The sequence below is a fragment of the Cyrtonyx montezumae genome, unplaced genomic scaffold, assembly GCF_038088225.1.
Source record: "Cyrtonyx montezumae isolate F1298 unplaced genomic scaffold, pur_monq_1.0 scaffold_2, whole genome shotgun sequence".
NCBI classification, from domain to species: Eukaryota; Metazoa; Chordata; class Aves; order Galliformes; family Odontophoridae; genus Cyrtonyx; species Cyrtonyx montezumae.
Window position 1 is genome coordinate 51,344,268 of NW_027071936.1, and position 19,390 is coordinate 51,363,657.

The window sequence follows — 19,390 nt, forward strand, 5'->3', positions numbered from 1 at the left end:
GAGACAACAAAAGACAGCAGTTCCTGTCCCTGGTGTTGAAGGAGACAGGGGTCTAAATGGGCTTATGCATACCCTTATGCCAGACTAGGACTCCCAGAGCACCTGAGGGATGTCCCAGCATTTAATTTTCCTCCACACAGACAACAGACTTTGTCCATACTCAGAATATTGTTTTCTATTTTGACCACTGAAAATAGGCCAGTGAAAATATTGGGATTCTTTTTGGTTGGTTGCTTTTCTTTCTACTTTTCTGCTTTTTTTTTTTTTTTTTTTTAATTTATTTACAGAACCTTTGGGATATCATAAAGTAATTTCTGCTGAGTAAGCCAATAGAAAGGCTGTTCTACACGTGCATTGTTGGGTTGACTGCTTTTTAATTAATCACGGTCCTTTCATCCCTCTCTTCATGGGACTACATCAAGATTTCTTTTGGTTGCTACTGATAGCATTGGATGAATGTACCACACAGTAGATGCTCTGTAAGCAAATCTGTCTTTAGCTTTTCAACTGATCCCAGATTTTCTAGGGTCTCTGTCAAGCTTGTTTGACTCCATTCCTTGATGAGTGATTTATCACTGGCTGCAGGAACCTAACAAAATATTCACTCTGTTCTCAGTGCATTGTTCAAGGTAGTTTTCAAGAGCCTGACTGTCCTATGCTGTATCTCTGCTATTATGGGTTGATCCGCTACTATAAGGCTGTGTTGTTTGTCCCTGTTTTTTCAACACAAGCTGCAGCTGGAGCCCTTCTTACACCTCTTTCTTCATCAGCCATTGCAATGGTGTTTTCATAAACCTCCATAGTTTTTCGCTGATTATCTTTGGCACCCTCCTGTTCTGCATTGACTTTGCAGCACTTGCAGAATCCGCAGCAATGCTTCCCACAAAAGGAGAGTGAAGACATAATCATATTGTCCCAGGGCTCTAGGGAGTGCATCCAGACGGGTAGGAAATCCCAGTTTTGAAGCTTCTCAGGCAGAGAATGTGGCCGCCTCGTCTGCATAATATTAATTACAATCACAGCAATAAACAGAGCCGACAGGGGAAGGCAAACACCCAAAAGGACTGGCCAGCCTGCCAGTGACAGACCAAACACAAACAAAGGCAAAAGAAAGAAGCAGATGAGAAGATAAAATATAGCAAACCATCTGTACTTGGCTGTTATGTTTCCCAAGGTCTTGCTCATGCGGATTGGCAGCCGGGTAATAGGTAGCGGGTAAAACAGGATAATCCCAGAGACATTGAAGAAAAAGTGGCACAAGGCAATCTAAAAGGAAAAACATTTGAAAAGTTCATTACCTCAAATGACATTAAATAATTCTACTCACATAGTAATAACTTCCAGTGGTACTGACTTCATAATTTGCTCCTCACTTCGACCTCTTCTTGTCTTTGCTTCTATTTCACTGCTAGACCTTTTCTAGCATGATAAAAGTACTTAGTAATACCTCATATATTCTAAAGATCAAGGAAGATAAATAGGCTGCAGCATCTGGAAGCCTAGCGAAAACTAATGGAGACAAGATATCTCCTTGCAGATAGAGAAGATTTAAAATGCAACACTGTACTGAAAGAAATTGGGTCCACCAGAAATAAAGCTGGTAAAGCAAGCAACTGTCAAGATGCTGAGCAAGGAACTTAAAAGTATTAGTAACCTTCACAGGGGGTTACCTAAAAGAGTTGTCAGAGATGCAGGCACTGAATTCCAAGATGTTGAGATTCAATGCTCTGCAGTCAAGTGGCCAATCCTGACAGATTTCTGAATGAATTCGATCAGATCAAGCTAAACTTAGGAAATATTTTACCACATATTGATATTCTAGAAATGCTTACTAGAAGCTTTTTGCTCTAGTAGTTGAAATTAATGAGCTATCATTATCGCCGTACAGAGAATCATGCTCAATATCCATGACATACTTGTATCAGAACTAATTTTGTCAGGTTTTTATTCAGAAAAGTTGCAGCATCTAAATGAATTCAAGGAAGCTCTGGTTTATACTGACCTGTAATGAATATTTTAATGTACTCCCTGGGCTTGCTAAAGCTGCAAGTATAGCTGTTGTGGTTGTGCCAATGTTAGCTCCTAGGGTGAGGGGATAAGAACGCTCTATGCTTATAACACCAATGCCTAGGAGAAAAGAAACAGTGCACTTTCAGAATAATGAAGAAGATAAAACGTGGGGATAAAGAATATGATATTGACAACTTACCAACAAGAGGTGTAATAGCAGATGTGAAAACAGAACTACTTTGAACAACGAAGGTCATACCAGCCCCTGCAAGCATAGCCAGGTATCCAGCCAGCCAAGTGAAAGGAAATGGGAAATCTAAAAAAGATAGAGGGAGGACACTGTCAGAACCACAAAATGTTCTATGCAAAGTCATGTAACAGAGAAAACCCTACTAAGCATTTTAATGTATATATATTGTTAGCACACTGTCTAAAACAAGATTGGACGTCAGAGTCAGTTCTACTTCTTTAAATTGTCCTGTCATTAGTACTCTCTCCAGCTTTTCACACTGGACACACTGTGAGATGGATATTAAGTCTAGGTAGACCTTTAAGTGTCCTGACCCAGGGCACTAAATATGCTGTAATGCAATTAGGTGCCAGAAATGTTTCCACTGAGCACAACACAACACCTTCTAACAGTCTAGAGTTTCCTGGTTTTGGCAACAAGGTATTCAGTATGTAGATGAGATCTTCAGAAGGCTCTGAAGACCACCTTTATAAAATCATGAAGTTCCTAACTAGTTTTAAGTTGAACATCTCCTAATAATTCACTTGTTACTCTTGTAAGGAAAAGCTAATCACACTGATTAGAGAAACTAAGTACAATGGTTCCTTGTAGTCTGCAGACTTATGAGTGAGCCAAGAGGTCAGGACTTCATCGGTTGAGATGACAGAGAGAGATTCTGAGCAAATCACAAATAAACTGTAACTGGGCACTTCCTACCCATCTATTTTGATTTGGGAAGTGATCTTTGACCAGAAGAAGACAGAGTGTGGACCAGTTTGTTGTCTTTCCATGTCTGTGACCGAGGTTTAAATCATGACTGCTTTTCCCTGCTACAGGTCCTGTGAACTTTCCATTCAACGGAAAATGAAGAAAAGGCAGCCAAGTGGAACACAAAACAAAACAAAACGAACACCCTAGTTTGCACACATTGAAATTATAAGCAAAAATCACCTGCATAACACAGGGAAAGACAGAAAGTACCAATATGCAGGGCTGGTTATCTTACTGGGGAGAAGGTTAAGGAATGGGACATGGCAAGTAAAGGAAATCAGATCAAACAGTCTACATAGGTTTGTCAAACTTACTTTAAAAGGAACATGCAGGCCTTGTGCACAAGCAGGCAATATGCTCTCAGCACTTCAGCACTATCTTTTGAGGATGTGAAGATTACATTTCTAACAGCTAATGATTACACATCAGAAACAGAGACTGGACTTTAGCCTCTGTTGCTTTTAATCTGCAGTACACAAGCAAACTGTTCACTAGTAACTTTTTTAAGGAAGAAAACAACATGCTGAGCTGAAGAAATGATCAGAGGCAACATTTTCGGTTTAATATGGTTTTCTTGAAACTGTTCTGCAATAACAGAACAAGGGATGTCAATAAATGTGCCCAGTGTCCTTGATGTTACAAAGAACAAGCTTCAGGGGAAGCAGATAATTACCAGTGTTGATTGTCTTCTTGATAACACTTGCTACTTGTCCTTTAAGCACAGAGTTTAATAGTTTAACAATCATCACCAAACAGGAGCACAGAACAAGTAGGGACAAAGCCAGAAGGATGAGACCGATGGCAAGATCAGGCAGGTCTGCTTCTGCAAACAGATGCCGGCCTGAAAAAAAGAAAAGGAGAACAAATTGGCCTAGTCACATTCTGTTTCTGATCCTAAGTCCAGCTCTGGTTTTAATGCATAGCCTAAGAAAATGGGACTAGAGCACACATGGCAAAAATTGAAAATGCTATCTCCTGCACAAAAATCTGTGTCTGATAGGGGCTCTTACAAGACACTTTCATAAAATATACAGCAGTCACATCTGCAGGGCAGGCAAAGTCCGGTTGACCGTATGCAGCTTTGCGCAAGGAAAGAGAGTACAACAAAATGAGGAAATCATGATGTGTTCCTAGCTGGGTTGTGGTTCAGCAAGAGATGGCTACATGCCTGAGAATAGCTGCTGAAATTCCTGAACAGCACACCTGGATGGACATCCAAGCAACTGCTACAGCAAAGTAACCGTAGCACCAAGGCACCTGAATAGCCAGGGTGAAGCGATACTGAAGACCTCAATTACTGATACTAGTGGGGCATGGAAAGAGATCCATGTACTGCCAGATACAGTGATAATGCTGGTAACTCCAGCTGTATAACAGAGCACAGGCTGTTTTGACTGCAGCTGTAGATGTATCCTGTGTACACATACAGGTGAGTGCCTCTTGATGTACCTCTAAAATGGTCTGTTAACACAATCGGAATGATATGCATCTCTGAAAAGGTATTATATCAGAGGTGAAATGGTTCTACTACTTACATTTAGTGATATATTCTGTTTCAGATATGTTTTTCAAGGTCCATGTCGTGTTTCCTTCTGACCAGCAAAGTTCAGATGATGTGCAGTTTTCCGAAGGTGGAATTGTGACATTCTGCAGTGTCTAAAGACAGAAAGCAGTTGGTTCAGGCAACTACAGTGTTCACTAAGAGCTCATACAAAGTTCTAGGCTTTTTACTGCAACCAAGAATTCATCAACTAAAGGCAGATTTGTAAGCTGCAGTGTAACTCAACTGTGCCCCATTAATGACATGGCAAATTTTCTCATATTCTCCAAATAAACAGCTGTGCCATCACTCAAGTTGTTCAACAGAACTTTTAAAGATGAAAATAATCCCCAAACCTTTTACATCATTACAACCATAGCACCAAATCGTCAGGAGCTAAGAACCTTAATTACTGATCTCAGGGTTCATGGAAAGAAATTCACATCAGGCTGCAGCTTGTGGACAGGTGCATTCCTTTCCAATCAGTGCCACAACTTCCTTGGATCAAAGCAATTTCTACCTCTTTACTGTCAGCTTAAATACAGCTAGCTGTTCAGAGGCTGTGGAGTATCCTCCTTGGAGATACTCAAAAGCCACGAGGATGTGGTTCTGGGCACCCTGCTTGGAGTAACCCTGCTGGAGGTGGGGATGGAAGGGATGATCCCTGCCCACCTCAGCCATTTGGTGATTCTGTGATTCTGAAATGATCTGATGAGCACTGCACAGGACTGTGACTCAGACTATCACAATACTAGTGCAGTATCAGCTGCTGAACAAGCATAGGTTGGTCACAGTGCCTTTGTGTGCCTCTGTTTTCCCATCTGTAGAAATGGAGATACAGAAGTGCAGCTACTGTAGAAAATAAAGCTCAAAGATTATGTAAGAACTAATTGTTTTCATTATGATTAGTACTAGTACTATTGACTTGAACCTGAACTTCTATTTATAAAATACAACCTTGCTTACAGGAGCTCCAGCTGATAGCCTAGATGACACTAAGTCCACAAGTCCTTATGTAGATTAAGAAACCATTCTGTGACTGAACTGTACGTCCCCGTATCAATATAGCTAACAGCAAAGTGGACTCTGAACTACGCGCTGCTGAACAGGACCTATATGTGAGTTATGTTGGAGTGATTCTCTGTTTCAGAAATGGGGAAGAGAGATCACATAAGGTCATATTTTGTTGCAGCGTTCACATTCCCCCTCCAACTGATGCAGAACAGCCCAGGATGGACATAGCCAGAGGTAACCCGAGCGGAGTTTCACATTAGCATGGCTCTACTCCTACCACTATCTCCCATAGCTAGCATTTCACTGGCCATCCAGATAAGTCATTCAATAGGAGCTGGGCTCCTCTGAAAATGCAAGCACTGAATTTTAATCTCAGCTGTGCATCCTTAAGTATCTCTTGCACCACCACTTCAGGATTTAGCTCTATATATACACTAAAAAGTAGAATAAGTCTCTTTGGAGGTCCAAGAGATTTAATGCTGTAGCTGTTATTTTGGCTGAACAACACAAATCATATACAGCTCCATGGCCTATCAAAGTACTCACTGGTGTCAATCTGGGCAACAAGTTCCTTCATGCTGCAGTGTTACTCAGGTGAAGAACAAACGATTTGAGCTCCAGAGAGGCTTTGCCTGAGAGCAGTTTACCATTAAAGCTGAAGTAGCCAACTGCTAGCACATTAGCACATATTAGACTAGGTGCTTAGATCAGACAGGTGAATGGTGGACAAAAAGAGATTTTTGGTCCTCCATTGCAGATTTTTTCCATTTTCAGGGAGTCAGTAGAAGTACCAAATTTAAAGGTATTTGATTGTGAAAGAAGTGAAAGGCTTGGCTCAAAACCGCCAGTTCTGATAAGCAAGGCCCTTTACAGTACCTAAAGCAACCAAGTCAAGCTCATCACTGGAATGCCATGTTTTGTTTAAGTGATGCAAAAGCTAGATTATATTGCATTCATTCTTCTGCTGCTGCAACAAATACTCATTTAAAAATCTAATTTCACATTAGTATGATAAGAAATGTCAGCTACAGATCAGCAATGTATCTCCTAGGGAGCCTGAAAGCTAGCTTAACATAATACTCACCACATTGGTTTCAGTTACGCACCAAATCTTTACCAGGCTTTTGTTTTTTGCTGATTCGTCATTAGTAGCAATTGCATTTATTACAGATTTATCAAGCTTTAAGAAAAGAACAACAAACAGTATTATTCCAGCCTGCATCATACACTTCTCTTCAGCTCAACTCAAACAATAACTCTCTTTGGAAGCTGAATCACTTAAAGCTTTCATGACTGTCCCTAACACTGAAGCTGCTGCCCAAAAGGGAAGAGGGGTTTTACTCCCAGAGAAAGTTAAGTTCTACACATACACACACACACACACACACACACACACACACACACACACACACGCTGTGTCTCGTTCTCCCCAAATGCATATCTCAGCCATTTTATTCAAGCAGCAGCACTGATGTAACTGCCTAAATGTGTTTACTGCCATTTTAGGAGCTGCATGCAAGTCAGCTCCCCTTCCAGTGGTGTGTTAAGTTTCCCATAATTTATTTTATTTCTTATGTTAAGTCTTATGCAGATCTTCGGAATGTGCCAAGGTTGTCTCAAGTAGCACCATCCACCAGTGTCTATGCAATAGTCTGACACTCCCATCCATCCCATGTCACCTGCCTTCCCAGCTCTCCTAGCTAGGTCTGTCCTCACTAAGGTGAAATGTTGAGGAAAAAGAAATGGGAAATATGGAGATAGGGCTCTCTTTGTAACAGCTTAATTTAAGAGCTAAAGAGCTTACCTCAATGATGAGCTTTGTAAAAGGGTCTGTGATGACTTTTAGTAGCTCAGGGGCATCTTCACCACTTTCAAGATGAAAAGAATCAACTATAACGTTGGTGAGATGGTAAAGATAGCCAGAAATGACTTCAATGGGCAACAATGCAAACACAGCAAGCCAGTTAAAGAAGTCATGAATTGTTGCACCAGCAAAGGCCCTACAAGAAATTAAAAAATAAAGCTGCTTTTAATTAAATAATATGTGCACAGCTTTCATTTAAATAAGAAATCATAAAAGTGGGTATGAAGCCAATTTTCAAGACAGGCAGTATTTCATTTCTAGGGTCCCAGAAGGTGGAAGCTTTATTACAGAGCTCCATGTTTTCTGCACACTGTTAACCAAGCAAAAGAGTCAGCTAAGGTCACTGAAACAAGAAAAAGCTAGGAGAGACAAGTGATCCTTAACACAAGGCTGCTAACAGTACTCAAGTGAAGTAAGAAGTGGCTGTATAACCTACATTCATTTTGCCTCTTACCCATTTTTGATACTTTTTTAATCCTGTAACAGGATTTACCTCCGGGACCTATTCTATCTGACTCATGTACAAGTGGCTCTTTATAGCCCTCTCATGTTCTTGCAAACTGCAGCTTTGTCCTCCCAGCTTCTCCTCCACAATCTGAAGAGCCACAGCTGTTTCTGAAGGGCACTCTTTCTCACATTCTTAATAGCTCTTGGTGCTTTTTTAAATTCTGTGCAATCTGCCTGTATTTTTTTTTAATGTAACTCCTTAAATTCAAGCATTGTAAAGGAAGAAAATGTGGAGGAAATATTCTTTAAAATGCTAATCCTGTAATTTATGTTCCAAATTGCTTGAAGGGAAATTAGGTGCAACATCCAAAGTAGGACAACGAAAGTACTTTGAGACCGAAGTGACTGTTAAAGGCTACAATGAAAATCAACTTATTCACCTTTTTTTTTTACCTGACCCAAAACAAATAGGCTATTTTGTCACTGGAGTTTAAGTGAACGAATCTAACACAATCAAGGACAGCAAACCTTGTAGAAATATGCTTTGGTATTTCATATGTTCAGTATATCGTAAATGATAAGGTACCAAAGTCTCGTATCCCTCCCAACTTTACTGCCTATCCCCAGTTAAGCCATGAACTATCACAATGATAATGACAAGTGGCAGACATGTCATGATTTGACATCCAGAACACATCATTTTTTCTATGGTTACCATCTTTTGTTTATTGTAGACTTCCAAAACCTTGAACATTGGCGTCTCTCTTAAGTAGAATAGATTAAAATAGTGTAATATCAACCTACTAACTCCCATAACTAAGAGGTAATCAAAGGTGGCTGATGTCATGGAAGCTATTGGAAACTTTATCCTTGCGTAAGATTCTATTAAAAATGATGGATTTTTATAAAGCCACAAAAATTCAAAGGAACACAATACGCTTTTCTTCAAGTATGTGAAACCATATACCTATTTATTCTACTTCGGCCACGGCAGGAATGACAGCTTACAATTCGCTATCCTCTGAAAGAAAATTACACAACTGACTTCATTACTTCCTTATGACAAAGCAAACCAGGATCCCTTTTTTTTTTTAAATCTCCACTGAGATTTAGAGGTCATAGAAGTTGCTTTAGAAGTTGACTTGCAGCTTTCATAACCAGACACTCAACATTGGGACAGTAGAAGGATTTAATGGCTGTAGTGGTGATAGGCAATATAGAAGAAAACTTAACTAAGAAGGAAGAAAAGCAACTTTTCAGATCTAATGTTTAAGTACAATACCTTCTAAATTCATTCCTGTCCCCGGCTTGCATGAGCGCCACAATTGTGTTTGTAACTGAGGTGCCAATGTTTGCCCCCATAATGATAGGAATAGCTGATTGTACAGTCAGCACTAGAAAGTAGAAAATGAAGCATTGAATGAAAAAAAAATTGAGATCATATGTGAGCTATTTGGTCCAATAAAAATTAACCTATATTAAGGCCACAGGGACAGACTTCCTTCAATGTCACAATAAGGGACTCCAATCCAGATATGTTTGCTTTAACCAAGCCCTTTGGGAACGTGATATTCCAATAGTCTAGTGACCCCCATTGTAGTCCCTTGTTATCTTTTTTCAGCACACATTAGAGGGACAGAGCAAACACCTCTTCTTCCCTAGGCATAACTCACTTTCTGAAGAATTTTGAAATGTTGCCAGAAACAGAATTCTGTAACTGGTTAACACAAGAAAAGTATGTGGATACCTCCAAAGTTAGTGCATTCAATGCCAAGGCTTCCAGTGATTTTCAGTGCAATTAAAAACATTATTTCACTGTTTTCTGCGATGCATTTACTTTTTCTCACTCTATTTTTTTTTTAAATATCAAAGACATCAATAGTGAAAGTCTTTTCCTTCAGTCCCTACTCTTTAATCCAATGCTTCTACAAATTCAACACAGGTTGGAACAATTGTACACTGCACCAAGATTTGTGGGTGATTTCCAGAAAGACACTGCAAGCAGACTTACGTGTGGAGGACACCATGCTGACAATGATGGACGAAGATGTGCTGGAGCTCTGGACCATCACAGTCACCAGAACTCCTATCACCAGTCCCGCAACAGGATTAGAGAGCACTGAATCATCTTTAAATATGTCCCCTGCTGCTTTACCTACCAAAACATATTCTCAGTGAGGGGAGTACAAGGTCAAGTCAATAGGAGTTAGCAGAGCATTTAATTAAGGACCATTCAACCATTCAATATGATACATACGCATCCATGCTTACAAGCACAAAAATGCACAAGGTGATGTAGCCCAGGGATCCAAATTCAGATTCTAAACTCTGAGTTTATCAGTCATCAGGCAATGCTTTATACCCTCTCATTTCAGTGACTAAACAATTTCCAGCAAATTCTGCAGAGAACCATATAAAACTAGCAAGAGAGGAAAGACTGTAGAGAAAAAATGCACATATGCATAGATTTAAATGCTATTGCTGCCTTGATGACTTCTGGTTACCACGTCAAGGAAAGTTGTTTTAATAATTCCAAGTAATACTGTTCCTGTAGTAATACTGTACTGTTCTATGTTGCCAAAAATCCAGAAAAATTCTACAGAAGCATACCTATTTATTTGATAACCACTTCTGAATCCATGAGTCAAATTCAACCCTTAGAAAAAGGTAAATGTAAAATATATATTCCAACAGTTTTCATCTTTGAATGATTTAGGGGACATTTCAGTGCTGAATGGTTCTGTCACTAAAGTAACAGAGCTTCCTAAGAGATTGAGGCCAATCTCTACATCAACAGCCTTTTGTAAACTTCGAAACAAAGGTCCTTTCATACACAGAAAGGTCAGTCTTCACGCAGAGATACTTCCTTCTAAAGCTACATCTCTACAAATAAATCTGTGGCATATGCTCTTAAAGGCTGATAATTGCAATTTAGTGATTCAGATTAGATTTACTGCCCCATTCATAGCTTATTCTTGATACTTTAAATGCATTTTCATACCTCCTACTAGTTGAAAAGCAGAGCTCAGTACATCCAGAGAACATACGAATAAGTAGAGTAATCCAAGCAACATAATAAACTTTCCTATTCCATAGAGTACACGAATGATTTTTCCTTTTCTATCCAGTTCTGCAAAACAAATACATTATGCATAAAGAAACATGTTTATTTATCTGGTGTTCTCTCCAGAACAGTTTTAGTGCAGAAGAAGAGACTATGGAGCTAAGTATAGTGTTGTGACCTCTGCATGTAATTAAACTCAAATGTGTTCTTCTTAATCCAAATTTTAACTGCAGAAGCAGGGAGTTCATTTGCCTAATGAAGTCTTAGACTGACCCTTAGTTTTATACATTCATCTTACTTAATATAGAAAGTTCAATATGAGCCTGAATTTAAGATTATACTGCTTTCAGATTGCATTCCATATATCCCCCTGTGCCTTAAGGAGGCTAAGCAGTATGGTTTCCAATTCCTTCTAAGCCTAAATGTCATATCCCAGCTTCACCACTGGGGAATGTGGTAAATAAAGTCTGCATCTGAAAACTGCTCAAATCCTAAATTCAGACAGCAGAAATTATGGAAAAAAATAAGTGCACATAACTTATTTACTAAGAAATGTCTACCTGACCACTTGACTCCAGTGTCCTGAAGTTCTGGCAGAGCCCATGGGTCTTCTTCTTGCCTTGTCTCATCTATCAATGCTATTGTGGAAAATGCAGGTTGAATTTCCACTTTGTTTCCAAGTGAAGACACATTGCCTGATGAAACAGAACATTAAAAATATGCTTTAATTACTTTATCTCTTCTCCAAGGAGCCTCAAACATGCATATTTCTGTAACCTACATGTGAATACACATTACCTTTGTGATTTTCTCCTTCTTTTCCAGCCATGTTCTGGTTTTGTTTGGAGGAATCGCCAATATAGTTATTGGTTTCAGGCTTGTCTACCTCAGGCCAAGGAGCCATGATCTGTGACTAATAAAGTAGTGCTGATTAAAATTTGTGTGCAGTCAACAAATACAACTTACAACAAGGTATGTGAAATGTATGGCTAGGAGAAAAAGAGATGGAATGGAAGCAACTTGTCCTCGAACAGATTTTTACTAATCTTTCTGAATTAACACTTAATTTGTGAAATGGATATCTTAACTACTTTTGAAATCACACAGTTGATTCCATTTGCAGGATTTACAAATTTAAATATATACATATATATATGAAGTCCATTTTTGTTCAATTTCAACTGGCTTGAAAGCCAAGTTTTCTTTGTTTTCCAAACCTTAAGCATTTCTCTAATTCATTCTATCTTCCTTCAGTGAAAAGCTTTACTTCCTTCCATCTTCCGATTCTGACTGATTACCAAACTGATAATTCATTCTTCCCCTACTTTGGGTGGTCACATATGCTAAAAAAATCTTCTTGTTGCCTTTAGTTCATTCCTACAGAAGGGTCAATGGCAATCTGACCCTGGACAATCTGAAGGAAGACCGAAGCTCCAGAAGCTCCAGAACAATCCCTGCTGAAGGACCAGACAAGAGAGTGATCAAATAGTAGTGGCCATTTTCAGGCCTGTATTTGTACATCTGTACTTGCAGCTTCGGGTTCAGTCAGATCATATAGGCTCTCTCTGTGAACCGCTTCCATTCTGACTCCTTCTGAGGTCAACCATTTAACATTCATGGTAATACTGCACAGTAATAACATAATCAAAGTAAGAAATCACGTGGCCAAATCTTGCTGATCTAAGTAAAAGCAGAGGTACAAGAACATGTGGCAGTCTAAGGCCAGGCACAAGCTGAGAAGGCAGATGTTTCTTGCACCAAATCTTAAAAGACTTAAACCATTTACTTCAACAACACAGGGACCCAGAGGGAAGGAGATTACAGCCGACAAGGTGATCATGGGGTTCCTAGTGATACATGATATTACTTCCATGCTGCCAAGTTTCTAATGCCATTGGTTAGCCCAGCCAACATGACCCTAAACCCAGTGGAAATAATGGGAGAAGTGAACCCTACATAGAAAAAGAGACCTGTTTCTTCCACCCTCTTCACCACACATGCCTGCTGGCTACCATGTCTTGCACTCACATGGCTGAAACAAAGATGAGCACATTTGCCTGGAACATTCCTCATAAACAAAGCACCTGCACCCAGCCTCCAAGGGCAGGTGTCCATATCATACACCCATAAACAAGACTCAGCAGTGGTTAGCAGCCACTCTCGGGGAGTATAATTAATCATTTGTTTAATCATAATCATTTTGGTAGCTGGTGTTTTGTCCCTGCCCATGTTAACAGCCACATATCATACTCCTACATCTGGGAAGGAAATGGCACAGACAGTATTACCAATATACCACTGTAGTTACTGTTTCCACTAACTGCAAGTTATTGTTTTCTGCCACTTCCCAATTAAGAATTTCTACCCTTCCACTTTAGCAAGAAAATTATTCTACAATCTTGCACATTTGTTATCAGTGACACAAGATCCAGCACAGCTCCTAAGACACACCAAGATCTCAGAACAGATGGAGGAAAAATGCTCATGCTTGTTTCAACAAGGTTTTTCATCTGATTGGAGCAAATTCTGGTATTTTCATCCATGCCAGAACAACTCCAAGCCCTACCTGTGCCAGAACACCTCAGTCTTGTCAAACAAGTTTCAGTTAAGACACATTCAGCATTCAAAGAGCTCTGAAAAAGCATAACTGCTCAGCCAAATGCTCCCTAAGCAATCATGAAAATGCATTGGAAATTCAGGTACAAAGTTGTATTGCCAGCGTACTCCTTGCCACAGAGAAATACAGAATATACTGGATAGCACCAGTCCAGGAAATTTCATCAGTATTTTTACAGCTCGTTTGGTATGGAAATGAAAGATTCATCCGACATGGCTGGAGTATGGGAACTGAACTGATGCGTTTGTTACAGAAACTGGAACTTAAAAACTTTGGCAGAGAAGCAACCTGTGGTTCTCCTACACAAACTCTTCCCGTTCAAGAATTCAGCAGGCATCTTAATAAACATCACTCATGTTCCCAAGGTGCTCAGGATCCCACAGGTACGTCATTTATTATTGTTGTTTTTGCTTTATATGATTAAATACTCTAGAATGGGAATTGAGTACCTCTGTATGGTAGTTTTTTATTAAAAAAAATATGTTTATAAAATTATTCATACGAGTCTTGGCCAACCTCTGATTTGGCAAGGTGGACTTGAGTACTAGACACCCTAACAGTATTTGCGTTGCGTGGTGGGGCTTGCAGCGTTGTTCCTTGAACCCCAACTCCATGTAACTGCTATCAGGATGGATGAAAGCAGACCCACACACATTCCTGAAGTGCCATTCAGGCTGTTGGCTTTCTCCAGATCCCAGCTCTTGTTAAATGAAACAGTGGAGAAGATAACTTATAGCTGATAACTTATGTCTGATAACTTACACCTGGTACTGCGGCTGTCAGAGCCCTGGCCACAGCAACTTACTTCTAATTGATACAATTTTCCCTTCAAACAACTCTTTCACGCCCTCAATACAAATGTTAATATCCTGAGAAAAACATGCAGAAGACAATCCAGATGTTGTGAGGGAACAGAGGGTGATGGGGCTGCTCACATCGCTCCTTGCCCCTCAGATTATTTGACATCAGGGCTAGCACCATTGTACACAGTGAGTATGAAAACGCTAAAAGTGGTTTCCTTTGGAGTGCTGGAGGCAACTGCAAAGGAACACGTGAGATAATGTGCAGAGAACAGGCCTGTGCCTGCACAGGCTGCCACGAGGAGCCCAGCCGGACCCCGGGCAAAGGCTGGGTGTGCTGCTCAGCGCTGTGCTGAAATGGGAGCCTGATTCCCCCTGAAAGTGGCAGGTCACAGTGCACTATGCATATTGCAAAGGGCTGAAAGCTAACGCCATGCAGGCTGTAACCCAGCCTGCTCCAGCGAGCCGCACGGCAAAGCCTGTCACACCACGGCGTGGCAGGTATAGTCTTTCCTTCGGAAAATGCTAACTGCATGTGACATCCTTTCTGGCTGCAACGGAAATTGAAACCTCCCGCTCCTCAGGGGGAGATCGGCACAAACGGAGGGAACAAATGCTGCAAGAAAATGTGAGAGGTATGAAGTCAGAGCCATGTTCTCTCTGCTGCATGTCAGAGTTAAAGTCCAGGGAAGGACAAGAGCGACGCTTGGTGTCACACAACACCTGCACTGCTGTCCCTGGCCACTGTACAGCTGTAAGAGCGCTGCTGCTGCTGCAGGGCTCCGTGTCAGTATTAATCTGTCTTACAGCAGCAACAGCTACAGATCTGTTTCCTTTGTTGGACTTAACACAGGGAATATAAAGTTCCATTTGCACGTGCCTGGACAGTATTGTTTTGAGCTCTCCACCCGTGACCATCCAGTGAAAGGGCAGGCTGTGCCCGAAGTGAGAACTACAGAGCTTTGAGCCTGGGACACATCTCACCTGACATGAACAGACCCAACGAAACCAAGGTTTTTTCTGGGGGGAAAAAAAAATCCCCAGGTTGCTTAACCAGCTCCAAATCAAGCTTTGGTTTCTGCCACACTACACACACCTCTCCTCTCCCAGCCTTCTCACAAACACTTTTTGTCACCAACAATCATGCTACAGTTTTTATGCTGTTACCAGCTAATCTAACTCTATGAATTAGTAAAGATAGTTATTTGCTACATATATTTCACAGCAGTAAGTACATAGCTACACAGCAATCCTTCTTATGTACAGTTGAAAGAAATAGCTTTTCCTCAAAATGTATCACCTCAGAGAGAGAAGCACATTATATTGAGATGGGGAGGGAAAGACCATAGCCAGCACAAATTAATTTAGTTTCTTCATGTTACTTGACAATTCTGCCCAAGAGCCCATTGCAGCCACAAAGCCCCGAGCACAGCAGAAGAAAAAACAGGTAAATAAATGGCAGATAGCATCCAGCCTCACAGCAAGCCTCATCTCTGCCCTGGCATCTCCTCAGGGCTTTTTCTCTGAATAGGACAGCAGGCTCAGCCACCATGTGAGCTTTCAACTAATGTAGCAGCAAATGAGAAAAAGAAGTGTGAAAGCTGGGAAAAAGTCAGCATCGTACTCACTGCTTATTCCTACGTAGTCCTGACTCTTTTTTTGTCACATCAAACACATGGCAAAGCTAAAAAATAGATAAAACTAAGAGGGAAAACTGATGTCTAAGCTAGTGCAGAGAGAAAACAAATCCCAAACATTAATTTTAGCATTCACAACCAAGCAAAGCACCAAACAATGCTTCTTAAGAGCTAAAACAGGGAAATTTCAGTGACCTGCTTGAAATACCTGGAGGTATTTATTTAAATCAAACAATTCATTTTTCTAAAATAACACAACAAAAAAAAAATGTTCCCAGCAACACGGAAACCCAACAAATTACCCCATCCCCAAGACAAAACACATAGCAAAGATTGAAGAGAGGAAAGAATAACGACGTTAAAAAAGACTTACTGATCTAATGGAAGAGCTGCTAATAAAAGTTACTGAGAAACCAGCTGATTTCTGTCTACTGTCACATTAGTTGAGCTAACTGCATTAGACTAATGTATTCCTTCTACCACAGTGTATCGAAGTGAATTAGCATAAGAAAATGTTTCCGACGAGATTCGCCTGGCCCTGCCGGAGCGCAGCACACAGGCTGCAGCTATCAGCTCCAGCACATGGACCGACTCTATTTCATTCCAATGTTTCATTAATCATATCCCGGACATTTTCCAGTATCCAGTACCACCGTGACTTAAAATCTCACCACTTTTCAATCTAAATGATAGTTAAAACAAAATAATCTTGTGTTTTAGGAAGCTATTTTATTTGCGTTTTGGTTTGTTTTGCTTGTGACAGCTGCAAACACAGTGGGTCTTTTCCTATTGTATTTCATTACAGTAACGATTAGTTATTTGCAAACAAAAAGTAGCAGAGTTTGGTTTTAGAATTAGTTTGTTATTGCTTCCTTAAAATATAAATGCTCTGAAGCACACAAGCTGAAAATGCTACCAACCGGGTGACATTTCACATGCCCCTCCTGCTCCCTACATTAGCTCTCTGCTGCTTTTTCTCGAGCTATGAAAGCAGAGCTTTTGATTTATAAGCTAATTAACTTGAAAAGCTGGGGGAAAAAAAAAAAAGAAAGAAAAAAAGAAAGAAGAAAAAGGAGAAAAAAACACAACACTCCTTGTTCTTAGTTGGTTTTACTTACCACTTCTTTCTCCCCAGGCAACAGAGTGAACGGACCAACTGGGCAGCCACTGCAACCTGCAATATATATAGACAGGTGTTGAGCAAAGTTTGCTTTCATCACTACGTAACATTTTTACAGTCCAGAGGCTCTGCCTACCTGCAACTTAGTGATCACAATCAACCCTTTTTCAGAAGGAGTGGGCAGCAACCGAGAGTGATAAAACTACAGGCTATTTCACACTTATCACATTCTAAAAAATGTCCCATCAGCACTTAAGTAAGAGTTACTAACGTGTTCATGTGAGTGCTATGGGACGGTTTGTTCCAGCCTGAGAAATTGCAGTCTGCCTGATCACTCAGTAATCTTTTTTCCGATAGTAATTTTCTAACAATATTTTGCAATCTCAGAAGTCTGTCAAAAGGATGCAGAGAAGTGGTAGTACTGTTATTTGCCTGTTCAGGTGCCTATTAATCTGCCTAAGAACAGAAGTGAAGGGGAATCAGATAAAATGCGGTGTAAGTAGGAAACACGTAAGAACTTCTTTGAGAACAGAGGATGGAGTTTCCTTCTTATCAGTGTTCAGTGTTTACGATTAAGGGGAGCTCATTAGCATTTTGGCTATGGTTCTCATTCTAAATGAGTTAAAGATGTAAGGACACCTTTGATAACTGCTTTCAGTGCACTATCAATGAAGATTACAATAAAGAGATATGTTATCCAATAAATACAGTAAGCTATTTCCAAGTAGGCACAAACCACTAGTGCTGCTACCTATTTTACCAATGATTTTAACGGGGAACTTGAGGGGCTATCTCAGTCATCGTAGTTTTATCTTTGAATTTTTACTGTTTCAGCAGGCAATCTGTATTGAGAAACAGTAAATCATCAGCTCCAGAAATGTTTAATATGTACAAGCACTTGGGTGGCTGCAAAGCCTCCACAGCCCCAACTGCAGAACTGCCAAGCACCTGCTTGTGTAAAGCCAGCCGCTGCCTCCACCCTGACTACAGGTGATGTTGGAACCCAAGGAGACCTGAAAATAGCCTGAAGGGGAAAGAAGTGATAGGAAATGGCCTCAAGGTCCATTTTCATAGGCTCAATTTTCTTAACCAAACTGTCCTTTAACGCTGCCAATAAAAATAGTTGTTTATGATTGATGACTTCCATCTCAGAAGTAGTTGAAGCTTTTACCTTGGAATCCTTCTAATTCTGTAAGTTGTGGTTTGTTCTCCTCTGAGTCACTGCTTGTGGAACCCAGCTCTGACGCTGAGAAGTGACAAGACGCTCACCTTTAAGGTGCCAGGCTGGGACGTAATATTTTTATTCCAAGGCTGTTCATTTGCTAAGTACAATATTATGCACTGACTATGTTTATGTTTCAGGCAAGTTTCCAAATAAATTTTTTGAAAGAAAACCAGTCACTTATGGAGAAGCATGCAATCCAGGGTCTGACTCTGTCAACCTGGGGCGGGTTTTCTGCTTTCAGAGCATCCACAATGAGTCTCAAGGGATGAAGGATGGTGTTTGTTGTCCCAGGAGCCTCTGCCTCCTTTAGGATCAAAGGAGAAGACACCAAGTACTGAGAGCTATAGCCCAGCACCCTGAATTTTCATTCGTCAGGAACAGATTCAAGAGATGATGCTACTGAAGACCAATACAATTCCTTTTTCCCCCTTTAGGATTTACTTTGAAGCCATGGATCTTATGCCAAAAAAATATATTCCTGGATAGAGAATGTTTAATAGAAAAAAACAAGCAAGTAAATGTCAAGAATTATATGTTGTATCATGAAGGTGCTAAATTACTCTGCAGTTCCTTGGAATCAATTTACACCAGCCTAAAACTTGCCAGAGATAGTTTGGGTTGCAGGAGGTGCAACCACAGATAACGTCTCAAACAAAGAATAAGAAAAAATTCCTGGCATGTGCAAATTCAGTGTGAGCTGAACTCTGTCCAGCTGCTGCTCTGTGTTGCAGGAAGCTATTACACAGGCGAGAAACTTATCTGCATAACAGACATCATCTCTGCGAGTTTCCTTACATTTTTCCTAAACAAATGGGAGATTTGCTGGTAAGGCATTGACCCAATTCATCTATAACACCCACACCTTAGTATGGGAAACAAAGTCTACCTAAGTCATCAAAAAATCTAAATAATTAAAGGCAAGCAACATGAATGGTCATCTATCCTGCAGAGGTATAAGAGTAGCCCAAGGTGTGTTTTCAAGAACAATAAGATTCACATGATCAAGTCTGCTCTTTTAGTAGACACAGCTTCAGATAGCAGCAGATGTGATC

The 19,390-nt window shown here is 40.3% G+C and overlaps 1 protein-coding gene across 1 annotated transcript; it reads right to left on the reverse strand.

Annotated features, from left to right (window-relative positions):
* Positions 1-245: 245 nt before the first annotated feature.
* Positions 246-17,138, reverse strand: SLC34A2 (solute carrier family 34 member 2). The gene is made up of 13 exons (XM_065735700.1): positions 17,112-17,138; positions 11,738-11,852; positions 11,500-11,634; positions 10,877-11,005; positions 9,887-10,030; positions 9,158-9,269; positions 7,369-7,564; positions 6,649-6,744; positions 4,546-4,666; positions 3,684-3,851; positions 2,210-2,326; positions 2,003-2,127; positions 246-1,266 (listed from the first exon to the last, which is right to left on the reverse strand). Exons 2-13 carry the CDS (start codon positions 11,841-11,843, stop codon positions 691-693), a joined length of 2,025 nt encoding a protein of 674 aa, XP_065591772.1. The 5' UTR covers positions 11,844-11,852; positions 17,112-17,138; the 3' UTR covers positions 246-690.
* Between the last annotated feature and the right edge of the window lie 2,252 nt (positions 17,139-19,390).